This window comes from Solanum stenotomum, chromosome 8, assembly GCF_019186545.1.
Source record: "Solanum stenotomum isolate F172 chromosome 8, ASM1918654v1, whole genome shotgun sequence".
In the NCBI taxonomy this organism is placed as follows: domain Eukaryota; kingdom Viridiplantae; phylum Streptophyta; class Magnoliopsida; order Solanales; family Solanaceae; genus Solanum; species Solanum stenotomum.
This window is the reverse complement of record NC_064289.1, coordinates 59,279,659-59,292,525: the sequence shown is the minus strand read 5'-3', so window position 1 is coordinate 59,292,525 and position 12,867 is coordinate 59,279,659. Positions and strand designations below refer to the sequence as shown.

General features: G+C 33.4%; 1 protein-coding gene across 2 annotated transcripts; it reads right to left on the bottom strand.

The window, feature by feature from the left end:
• Positions 1 to 1,909: 1,909 nt before the first annotated feature.
• On the bottom strand, positions 1,910 to 8,453 carry LOC125874748 (F-box/kelch-repeat protein SKIP30-like). 2 transcript variants are annotated; one of them, XM_049555765.1, is made up of 3 exons: positions 8,367 to 8,426; positions 6,478 to 6,510; positions 1,910 to 3,602 (listed from the first exon to the last, which is right to left on the bottom strand). In XM_049555765.1, exon 3 carries the CDS (start codon positions 3,530 to 3,532, stop codon positions 2,495 to 2,497), a length of 1,038 nt encoding a protein of 345 aa, XP_049411722.1. In that variant the 5' UTR covers positions 3,533 to 3,602; positions 6,478 to 6,510; positions 8,367 to 8,426; the 3' UTR covers positions 1,910 to 2,494. The 2 variants fall into 2 exon arrangements, with proteins under 2 accessions (XP_049411722.1, XP_049411721.1); XM_049555764.1 differs by lacking the exon at positions 6,478 to 6,510 and having other exon boundaries at positions 8,321 to 8,453.
• Positions 8,454 to 12,867: the final 4,414 nt, after the last annotated feature.

Here is a 12,867-nt window from a genome sequence, read left to right as displayed (position 1 = left end):
TTTCATTTTTTATTCTTTTGCACTCAAACAAAGGAGTTTCTTTCTAATTTTACTAAAACAACGGACATCAACATAGTCCATTGAATTATTAGTTTTGATGTTATATCCACTATTTCAAAAATAGATCTTCACTTTTACTTATAATATGATAATATAATCATGATAATAATTATATTATTTTTTAATACATATTTAAGTAAAAATGAACGGGGAAAGTAACGTGTTGGTGGGAAGATATTTCAATCAAATGGAACACTGTAGTGGATGTAGCATAAACATATATTTTCGTCTTCCTTCTTCATTGGCTATGTATTGTTCCATATGTTTTTTCTTTTTTATATTTTTATTAAGTTTGCAATTTTTTAACTATGAATTTCCTGTTATTTTGTTCTCATTTTTATTTTAGAAAATGTTATGTCACAAGATATACTCCTTGATAGCTATATTAAAATAGATAAGAAAATAGTGATTGGTCATTAAATATTCTTAAATCAAATTAAAGATTCTATAAATAACACTTTAAATTTTATTCATCAATTAATTTTTATTATTGAAAAAGGTAAATATTTTATATCACGATAAAACTTCTATAAGATACTAGATACTTTCATTAGACCACAACTATATGATATGTATGCGGCAGAAAAAATGAAAAAACTACAATTCTACAAAGATAAGGTAGAAACTTAGTGAAATGAAATATTTCTCACCAAAGGAGTGTTCATATATTGAAATTAAATTATGCTACTAAAATGTATATCTATAACAAAGTGTTGGTCAAGCTAAATATTTGACATACACTCAAGCCTCTATTTAACCACATTCGTTATAACAACAAAGTATCTTTTTTTTTTTTGTAAAATTACCTCTCTATGATAGTCTTACTCAAATATTAATTGAGTAATAATATTTTGTAAAAAAATAGATTACATATAAAGATAAAATATTGAAATATTTGTGGGAATCGTTATTAGTGTCATGCACATACTAAATTTCAAGTGTGATTTTTTAAGAGAATAATTATACTTAAATGGTATCAATCATTTATGTTCATAACCTCAAGAAGAAAGTCTATTGATATTTTAAAATAAAATAAAATTGTTGGTTAGATTTGTTTACAAAATTGAGTGAAGTAAAAATAGTACTACTAAAGAAATGTCACTTTCTCTCCATGTTTAAATTCTAAATGTATTTTCAAATGTTTCAATGATATCTGGTCAATATGATCTCAAAATACAAGTAACTCTATGACAATATGTATTAATCATTTAATAAAAACATTGGTCCTATGTTCTTTCAATTATAATTATTTGCTAAAAACATTAATTTAGTAATATTAATTCTATTTTACAACATCGTATACTATATATGCGATACACACGTACAGCGCACGTGCTATGAAACTAGTATATGAAAAAGTACGAGGAAAGGCAAATTTTTTTTAAAAGTATAAAGATAAATATGAACATTTTCCATATTAAAAAACTATTAGAGAGGTTATTGTTATGAAGTTAAACTTAAGTGAAGGTCTTGAAATTATCCTTAATTAATTTTCACATTTTTTTATTATTGAGAATTTTCGAGGGCAAATGACGGTTCAATCCATAATCTCCTGCTTTGGTTACACTTTTTTTGAGTTGAGGATCTACAAAAAAACATCTTTACTTCACAAAAAGAGAAATAGAAATAAGATCTTTGTATACGTTCTACCCTTCCTCAACTCCATGTGTAAAATTACAATTGGGCAAACTTTGACTAATATTTTGAGAAACTAATATATATACACCAATAGAGAGTGAAAGGGCGACAATAACAATAATAATTACGCCTTAATCCTGGTTAATTGACAAAAAGTGCATCTTTAACGACAAAAGCATGGATTGAAGCAACCAAGTAAACAACTAGTTAATCCATCTTAAACTACAACAACGCAACAGTCTCAAACAAGTCGAGGTCAACTATGAATCCGACCCTATTACAGTATTTAAATTCATCTCAAATTACAAACACTAAGAAAAAGAAATACTAGTGCTCCTTAATGCAAATACATGTATTTTATCATGTCAAAATCTCCAGTTCTCAAAGTCAGGGTGAACTTCATTCCTCTCAAGAACTCAGCAGCTGAAAGCAATAGGATTTACACACTAGACAAGAAAGCTGAACATCTTGTTGCTTCCATGTTTTCTGGCGCGGGATTTCATTTACTGTAGCTTTTAGACAACTAATAAAATAAAGTCGATCACTGCTAAGACAACTCATAGAAGTCATGTCAGATAGGATTTCCATCATTTTCAGTCTACGACAAAGGAGACAAGGGCAAGGCATGGAACATGTTTACCCTCAAACTTCATCCACCATTAGTAATCTCAATTTGCTTTTTTCCTATTCACTTGTCTACTTCACGCTATCCCTAGCAGCCCCTTTAGTGCCAAATGTTCGTTGTAGCATTTATTTGATAACACTGAAATAAATTTCATCCCCATTTATGCTTGTCCTAAATTCTCAGCTGTGTGCAGCCAAGGATTGTCCCTTTGCACCTTGTCAATGGAGCAACCTTACGCCACGCTGGCCTCTCACTTCCAAGGGTCAAGACATCAACATCAGACAGCACTTTGACGCTACAATTCCAGTAATCAGGTCCATTAACCCCTCCAACTATATAAATATCATCTCCCAACCCTATCATAGCATACCCGATTCTCCTACGAAAATCAGATGCTGAAACTATCATTCTTCTTGATTCTCCTTCCTGCTTATAAATGAACCAATTGCTCATAACATAAAGACTTTCCCTAACGACAGTCATCGGGCCCTGGAGCCAAGAATACTCGTGAGCAATCCAACCCTGCTTGAAATTTTCTAAAACCTGAATAGTTGACAATCCTTTATGCAAGACATGAACTTTACCACCAAAAACTACTCCCGAGCAAGCAGAATTGTGCGCATGATGGAGATCAGGTAATTGTACCCAGACATCCGTCTCAGGATCATAGATTTCCGCATTGCATATTGATTTTCTGCGGTTAGTAAAACCCCCTGCAGCGACTATCTTCCCATCCAACACACAACAAGCAAACATGGCACGAGGTACAAGCATAGATGCACGCGGATTCCATGTTCGGGTTGCAGGATCATATGACCAGACCCTGTCAGTTGCAAAAATTCCATCTTGGTCACCTGTCAATGGATCCACAGCATCACTGCCACCACCTAAAACAAACAGCTTCCCAGCAGTAGAAACAACACTGAAGCGAGCAAAATGACTGATGTTGGAGGGGAGAATCGGGAGAGTAATCCAAAGGTCATGTGTAGGATCATAGAGCTCCCATAAGTTTTCAGGTTCAAATGCGGATACACATAAAAATTCTTCAGATGAGTTGACCTCCTGTCTAGCTTTAAATAGTTCAGCACTTTGAATAGCAGCTCTCCAGGAATGGGAAACAAGCTCTAACTTTGGATGAAGGTAGAATGGAACCCGTGCAAGGCACCTAATGGCAACAGCATCAGGAAGACCTTCGATGAGTGCAGTCATAACCACCAAGCTTGCACCTATCTTTATCAACAAATATAATGTTGGTGTACTACTATTGGTTGACGTCAACCTGAAATATGCAATTTGAATCATTTGATTGATAAGCAAATGAATTAACACGGAACATACATAATTATCCTTACAGTAGAATAAAGAGAATCATAATGTGAACTGCTAGCACTTTATATATCACAAGTAACACTCTTCTTAATAGAAAAGGCCAACATCTCTTCTCAGCCAAACTTTGTACAAGTCGGCAGTGGCGGCAGAGAGACTAGCATACATTAGTAATACAATCAGTGCACTGAGGTTTTCAAAGGATTACAGAAAAACTCGTTCCACAGTGGCCTAGCTTTACCTAGAGATATTGTAACAGGAGTAAATGCCAAGCGCACATCACATTTAGAAACTTCCAATTCAAAAAAGCTAAAAAAACTTGGCTATATAGTAGACCGAAACAAGATGAATAATCCTTTTTTTTCTTTTGTAACCTTGCTCCATGATGAATTTAACACATCAATACCTAACAATGTCAATTATCTCATTTCACCAATTCCATGTTCAAGCTCACCTTGCATTTGAATACCCTTCCCTCTGTCCTCCTTATGCCCATTCATTCAGGTACAAACTTGATGGTTACCTATTGGACCATAGTAGGTGGTAATTCAGGGTGATTCCCTTTAAATTTACAAATATGGTCCCGTATGCATGATGTCTTTGGAATTTACCTAAGGGAATCATCCTTGTTTTCTTGGATGTTCTAGTTTACGGCTTCTCGTTTACAGATTATTTGCAGCACGTAGAGATTGTGCTTAGTTGCTAAGCGAGTGTCATTTGCTTGCAAATATCCAAGGGGAGTACTTGGGGGTTGGATATACAAATTCTGTGACACCACCATTATGGCATTATCAAAGAGAAATTCGCCATAGTCCTTTTCAATCAAGGAGCTGAAGGAATCTCTTGACCTAATATTCTATCACGGAGGACATATAAGAAATTACGGAAGATCAGCGGGCCCCTTACTATACCACTGAAGAAGGGATATTTCTTCACGGACTCCGTGAAGCCACCACTGCATTCCTAGACCTTAAAAAATCCATGATAGAGGCTCACCGTTTGGCATTATCGATTTCTTTATAGGTCAGTACTACAGAATTTTACCAAAACCTTGAATGTGAAATTGCATAACTAAGACTAAACAGATAGGTGATGTGGTAATGCAAGAAGGAAAACCTATTGCAATCCCTTGTCAAGCACTTAGCATTAAACATCAAGGTCTCTCAACCTATGAAAAAGATCTCATAGACCTTTCATTGGCTGTATTAAAATGGAGACAATATCTATACCTTTCACATATTATCATTGTGACTGAACATTTCAGCTTTTAAGTATCTAAAGAAGAACTCAAAGATGAATACATCTTAACATGCTGTGTAGACCAATCTATTGTAACTAAGCTGCAAGATGCAATAAGAGAAAAAGGAGAGAATAATCCAGTTGATGCAATGTGCAGAAGGGATGAAGAACAGTCTACTTGCAACACAATCAACAAGATGCAACCAACATGAATAAAGAAGTCATAGACGACTATGCAGATGATGACGACACCATCAAGGCCATTGCAGCCCTAAGCAGTAGGCCAAATCCTATTTCTCATGTAACTCTTCAGATAAGGTGCTCAGATATCAAGGAAAAAACATGGGTGGAAAGGGCAGACAGAGCCAGGAAACAGCTTACAGAAATCATGCACGCTTCAGTCGTTACTGCACACTGAGGTATAGTAGCAACTCAATAGAAACTAAACTCAGTTTCAAATTGGCCTAAGTAATTAGATGATTCCAAAAAGGATGGTTCAATAGCAGTTTGAAATTGACCTAAACAAATCGATGATGCAAAAAGGGTTGTGCAGGAGCGTGATATATGCCAAAAAAGTGAACTTGACAGCAAGAATACGACACATGTCAAAGAAGTAAGCATATGAGTGTCATAAACTCAAGGTTCCAACAACCATTTTCTATTCCTACAAGCACTGGTGGGGCCAGGATTTTCACAAGAAATAGTCCAAATATAAAGAAGTAAGCACAAAAAGAATCCAACGGGATTCAACGAACACATAAAAAATTTCCCTATCTACACTGTGTAATTTTCCAATCGAATGGTTGTCAACTGACACCTCTTGGACAAGAGTGGCACTGCCACTGCCTATAAGAGCTTAGAAACATATTATAACCATCCACACTAGTTCTTAATCTTTCATACTCTCTAATGCATCCCATAAATGGTATTTTCCATCGAAATAGTATTCTTGTTTATTTTGATGATCCTCGATACAGAAGAAAGACTTATGTAATCATGACGATATTGCATCATCAATGAAGTGAACTTGCTATATTTTCACCTAATTTCTCAACATTTCTGACTCAATCTTCCTCTTACTGTTTTTCTCCCATTACCCTTATATTCCTTCAGCTCCAATAACTTAATCATTACAATAATTAAATTCTTTGAGCAAACCCAAAACCCCATCTGAAAGAGTACCTAAAGATTCCCCTAATTGAAACTCAACACCTAACATAAAGTAAAAGAACACAAAAGAGCAAAACTTGGGGTGTTTCAGATTTTGAAAAAGAACCAATCTTTACAAGAAACAGAAAAATTTATACTAATTCCACAATGAAGTAGCAACAATCCAAAAGAACAAAACTTGGGGTGTTTCAGATTTTGGGTAAGTACCAATCTTTACAAGAAACAGAGAAATTTATGATAATTCCACAATAAAGTAGCAACAATCCCGAAGAACAACACTTGGGGTGTTTGAGATTTTGGGTAAGAACAAATCTTTACAAGAAAAACAGAAATTTATGTCAATTCCACAATGAAGTAGAAATAATCCAAGATTCCCAAATGATTTCAATGGAATTGTTGAAATAAACAGAAGCATTTACCTTGCTAAGCAAAGAAGATAACTCAAGAGAAAAGCCCCAAATAAAAATCAGATATTGTGCTGAAAAAGACGGTAGCAAATGGAATTGCTGTGAGTTCACAGATTTATTGCTTTTGTCAAATGCAACAAATTGACAAATTCAGAAACGTGTAAATTAAGGTTTAATCCCACAAAGTTTTTTTAAAAAAAAACACTCAAAACTATATCACCAAAATATTTATGTCCTAACACATGCGAAAATTGATAAAATAATCTAATCACATTACCAAAATACTAAAAATTGATAAAATAATACTATAAGTACAATTTCCCAATTCATTACGGAAGGTCCCATATTTTTTTAATAGAAATCGATCGAAAATTATATCACCAAAATATTTATGAAATAACACATGAAAAATCGAGAAAATTGCACAATTCCTATTAAATGGCTCTTCAATGTAAAAATATGTTGTGGATCATGGTGAAACTATACATATGCTCCCCCGACTAATTATGGAGGGTCCCGTAATGTTTTTTCAAAAAAAAAATCGATCGGAAGCCATGTCACTGAAATATTCATGGGCTAACACACACGAAAAACTGAGAAAATTGTCAAATTCTTGTTAAATAGATCCTAAATGCACAGAAATGTTGTGGGTCATGGTGAGGCTATACATATTGCTCTCCCAATTCATTGTGGAGTGTCCCGTAAAGTTTTTTTAGAAAATCACCCGGAAGCTTATCCCCAAAATATTCATGGGCTAACCCCCATGAAAATTTGAGAAAATCGCCTTATTCTTGGCTTCTAAATGCTCAAAAATATTGTGGATCATGGTGAGTATACATAGTGCTCCCCTAATTTATTATGGAGTGTCCTGGAAAAAAATTGCCTGAAAGACAAATCACTGAAATATTCTAGGGTAATATCTCTGAAAAACTTAAAAAATCGTCTAATTCCTGTTAAATGGCTCTTCAATGTTAGCTATATGTACTGCTCCCCCAGCTCATTACAAAAGGTCCCATAACAACTTTATCAAAAAATTCGACCTGAAGTGTCACGCCCCAAACTCAAGGGGCGCAACTGACTCCTAAAGCCAAAACTCAGGCNACTGCCACTGCCTATAAGAGCTTAGAAACATATTATAACCATCCACACTAGTTCTTAATCTTTCATACTCTCTAATGCATCCCATAAATGGTATTTTCCATCGAAATAGTATTCTTGTTTATTTTGATGATCCTCGATACAGAAGAAAGACTTATGTAATCATGACGATATTGCATCATCAATGAAGTGAACTTGCTATATTTTCACCTAATTTCTCAACATTTCTGACTCAATCTTCCTCTTACAGTTTTTCTCCCATTACCCTTATATTCCTTCAGCTCCAATAACTTAATTATTACAATAATTAAATTCTTTGAGCAAACCCAAAACCCCATCTGAAAGAGTACCTAAAGATTCCCCTAATTGAAACTCAACACCTAACATAAAGTAAAAGAACACAAAAGAGCAAAACTTGGGGTGTTTCAGATTTTGAAAAAGAACCAATCTTTACAAGAAACAGAAAAATTTATACTAATTCCACAATGAAGTAGCAACAATCCAAAAGAACAAAACTTGGGGTGTTTCAGATTTTGGGTAAGTACCAATCTTTACAAGAAACAGAGAAATTTATGATAATTCCACAATAAAGTAGCAACAATCCCGAAGAACAACACTTGGGGTGTTTGAGATTTTGGGTAAGAACAAATCTTTACAAGAAAAACAGAAATTTATGTCAATTCCACAATGAAGTAGAAATAATCCAAGATTCCCAAATGATTTCAATGGAATTGTTGAAATAAATAGAAGCATTTACCTTGCTAAGCAAAGAAGATAACTCAAGAGAAAAGCCCCAAATAAAAATCAGATATTGTGCTGAAAAAGACGGTAGCAAATGGAATTGCTGTGAGTTCACAGATTTATTGCTTTTGTCAAATGCAAGAAATTGACAAATTCAGAAACGTGTAAATTAAGGTTTAATCCCATAAAGTTTTTTTTTTTTTTTTTTAAAAAAACACTCAAAACTATATCACCAAAATATTTATGTCCTAACACATGCGAAAATTGATAAAATAATCTAATCACATTACCAAAATACTAAAAATTGATAAAATAATACTACAAGTACAATTTCCCAATTCATTATAGAAGGCCCCATTTTTTTTAATAGAAATCGATCGAAAATTATATCACCAAAATATTCATGAAATAACACATGAAAAATTGAAAAAATTGCACAATTCCTATTAAATGGCTCTTAAATGTAAAAATATGTCGTGGATCGGAGGGTCCCGTAATGTTTTTTCAAAAAAATAAAATCAATCAGAAACGATGTCACCGAAATATTCATGGGCTAACACACAGGAAAACTGAGAAAATCGTCAAATTCTTGTTAAATAGATCCTAAATGCACAGAAATGTCGTGGGTCATGGTGAGGCTATACATATTGCTCTCGCAATTCATTGTGGAGTGTCCCGTAAAGTTTTTTCAGAAAATCACCCGGAAGTAAGGTTGGCAAACGGATCGGTTTTTGTTCGGTCCGGTTCCCGTACTGGTAAGACCGGTACCGGTTGAACCGGTCTTATAGGTACCGGAACCGATACCGAAACGGAACCCGAATTTTTATCCGATTGATCCGGTTTGGTAAGAACCGGTTCCGGTCCGGTTCAACGGTCAATTTATTTATTTATTTTTTTTTTAAAAAAAAAATGTGAACGTTATAGAGCCGTTGGGCCCTTTTAGCTGTTGGGCTGGGGCCCAAAACGGCTCCAAACAGCCCCCCACCCCTCTCTACCCATTAACAATATAAATATACTCATATTTTTTCATTTAAATCACAAATTCACAAACTATTTCATTAATATCTTATAAAATCTCTTAATTTTCAATCTCTCATAAATTCATAATTATTATTTTGTGATATTGACTTGGAGTTCGAATTTCGGAGATTTATTTGAAGTAAATCGGAAGCTTCAATTGGCATCTCTCAATTCCGGCTTTGGTTATACGTCTACTTTTACGTAGACGTTCGGTACATTCGTTCCAACTTTAATTTTTTATTTGTTTATTAATTAAGTTATTTTATTTTTTTGTTATATTATCTTTGCTTGTTTTTCATAATATTAATTATTTTAAACTTGAACATGAATTTTGAAAAATATAGTGGTAAAAGACCAATGTCGGAAAGAAAAAATAATAGGGGAGGAGGAAGTAGTTCTAATTCTAAAAATTTGCCACCTCCTAGATTTAGAATTAATACTAATGATTATACTCATGTTGATGAAACTTCTTTTACACGAGACTCACGACCTATTGAATTTAATTCCGAAAATGAAGTAGATCATGAAACTTTAAATAGATGTTTTACTAATTTTGAGGAAGAATTAGATGAGGAAGTAGAAATAAATGAGGAAGATGATGAGACCCCTACCCCTACTAGTCCGGCTACCGAATTACCGGAACAAGATGAAGTCCCCTCTTTACCTACTTTTTCAAAGACCGTTGTACGTGTTAAAAGATCTTTAGTATGGAAATTTTTGGTACAAAATGAGGAAAAAACTACTGTTACTTGCACGAAATGTAAATTGATCATGAAACATGTAACTACGGGTACACAAGGGGGAACGGGACGACTAAGAACACATTTGAGAAAGTGTAATAAAGAATTTGCTCGCCTAGATGATATAGAAAGGGCTAATAGAAATGGAATACCTCAACCTGAAAATTCTATGGGAGCTGGAGGTTCTAATATGGTTCAAAGTGTATTAAATATGACTAACCCGGCTAGCCGAAGCACACACCGCACATATAGTAAAGAAAAAGATCGTAGAGAATTAGCTAAAATGGTTGCTGTTTGTGGTTTGCCTTTTTCATTTCCTTCACATCCTGGTTTTATTCAGTATATTCGGGAATTGTATAACCCAGATTATGAAGGTATTCCAAGAAGTACAATTAAAAGTGATCTTTTTAAATATCAAAAAGAATATTGTCATTTTCTTCTTTGTTTATTCGTTTATTATGATGGTAGATTATCTATTACTTCTGATATGGGATGTAGTCCTAATGGTAATGATTATTTTACAATTACTGTCCATTGGATTGACCATGAATGGAACATGCAAAAACGAATATTAGGATATAAATATGTTGAAGAAACTAAAACCGGTGCTTATATAGCAACAAAAATAGGCTTTGTTTTACAATTTTATGGAATATGTGATAAAATAATGAGTGTCACTTTAGATAATGCTTCTAATAATTTAAAAGCAATTGATTATTTAAAATGTAGACTTTGTCCAATTGATAATGATTCTTTTCATATTAAGTGTGCCGCACATGTGTATAATTTGATAGTAAAAGATGGTATTTCTCAATTTGGAATTTCTTGTGAAAAAATTAGACTTGCTTGTAATTAGATCTTTAAAGCTAAAATAAAAGCTAGAATTACAGAATTTAAAAATCGTTGTAAAGAATGTGGACTTGAATATAGAAAAGTTCCAAAAGAAGTATGCACTAGATGGAATTCTTTATTTGAAATGCTTCAAGTTGCTTATATTTATCAAGAGCCGGTACAATTAGTTTTTAATGCTCATAATGCGGACCCGAATTTGAGAATTGACTATGAAGATTGGGAAAATACAAAAGAACTTATTGAATTTTTAAGTGTTTTTTATAAAGCAACAAATGTTGCTTCTGGTCAATATTATCCAACTATTTCTTCTGTTTTAGTAAATATTTGTGTTATTTTATCTGAATTTGCAAAATATAAAGGAAAAGATCGATTTGAAAATTCCCTTGCTTTTATGCATTGAAAAATTCAAAAAATATTTTTTTCCTATTCCTCAAATCTATTTGACTGCTANTTTGACCCAAATTTCAGAGAAATCTTTAAGAAGGAACTTACGATAACTTCCGCCAACTTTTATTTTGTCACTTACCTAATTTCAAAACTTGAGATGAAACACTTGAACACTTAAAATAGGACATACCACATCATTCTTAATTTATTACTCAACCTCCTTGTCTTCCACAAAGATACGAGTTAATTTAGACGTTTTGAAAAGTCGGGGTGTTACATGAAGCCATATGATCAAAATATTCATGGTCTAACAATACACACGAAAAATTGAAAAAATTGCCTAATCCCTGTTATATGGCTCCTAACCAGGGGCGGAGGCAGCATATAATGAGGGGGTTCATCCGAACCCCCTCGGCGAAAAATATTACTATTTATACATGGTTAAAATTATTTTTTAGGTATGTATAATAGATGTCGAACCCCCTTCCACTAGTTCGTGTGTTTACTTCTCAGATTTTGAACCCCCTTATTAAAATTTCTGGCTCCGCCACTGCTCCTAACTGCCAAAAAATAACGTGGATCATGGTGAGTCTATACGTACTGCTCCACAACTCATTACAGGGTCCTGTAATTTTTTTTTCAAATCGACTGAGAGTCATATCACCAAAATATTAATAAATTAACACACACAGAATAACTGAAAAACTCGTCTAATTCTTGTTAATTGGTTCCTAAATGTCAAAAAATATTGTGTATCATGGTGAGGTTATACATAATGCTCCCTCAACTCATTACATAAAGCCCCGTAAAGTTTTTTCAAGAAAATAGTCTGGAAATCATATCACCAAAATATTAATAGGCTAGCACACATGAAAAATCAAGAAAATCGCCTAATTCCTATTAAATGGCTCCTAAATGTAAAAAATGTCATGGATCATGGCGAAGATATACGTACTACTCCACCAGCTCATTATGAAAGGTCCCGTAAAATTTTTACAAAAAAATCGATCGAAAATCATATCACCAATATCTTTATGGGCTACATATGAAAAACTGAAAAAAATCGCCTAATTCCTTTTAAATGGCTTCTAAATGCCAAAAAAATATCGTAGATCATAGTGAGACTACGTACTGCTCCCCAATTCATTACAGAGGGTGTCGAAAAGATTTTTCAAAAAAATCGATTGAAGTTATATCACCAAAATATTCATGAGCTAACACACACGAAAAACTGATAAAATTGTCTAATTTCATTTAAATGACTCCTGAATGTCAAAAATAGAGTCGTGGATTATGGTATTTTAAAATATTTTCGTAATTTTTAGTACTTTCAAGTGAAACATTTTTATTGGTGGATGTACTTTAAGGCTCGAGTGAAGTATTGTTATGTCATATTAATTTGTGTATTTCTTTTGTTGACTATAAATAGTTGTTATATATTTTTGTGTTTCAAGGTTTTCTCTTACTTTATGTTCATCAGTAAGCTTTTGCTCTCAAGAACACATATTCCGAAACGTATACAACAAGGCAATAAGTCACTCAAATTATGTTATTTTGAAAATCC

Bases quoted from the DNA above. Each gene is read 5' to 3' on its own strand.
- LOC125874748 (XM_049555764.1), bottom strand. From the start codon at position 3,532: ATGACTGCACTCATCGAAGGTCTTCCTGATGCTGTTGCCATTAGGTGC.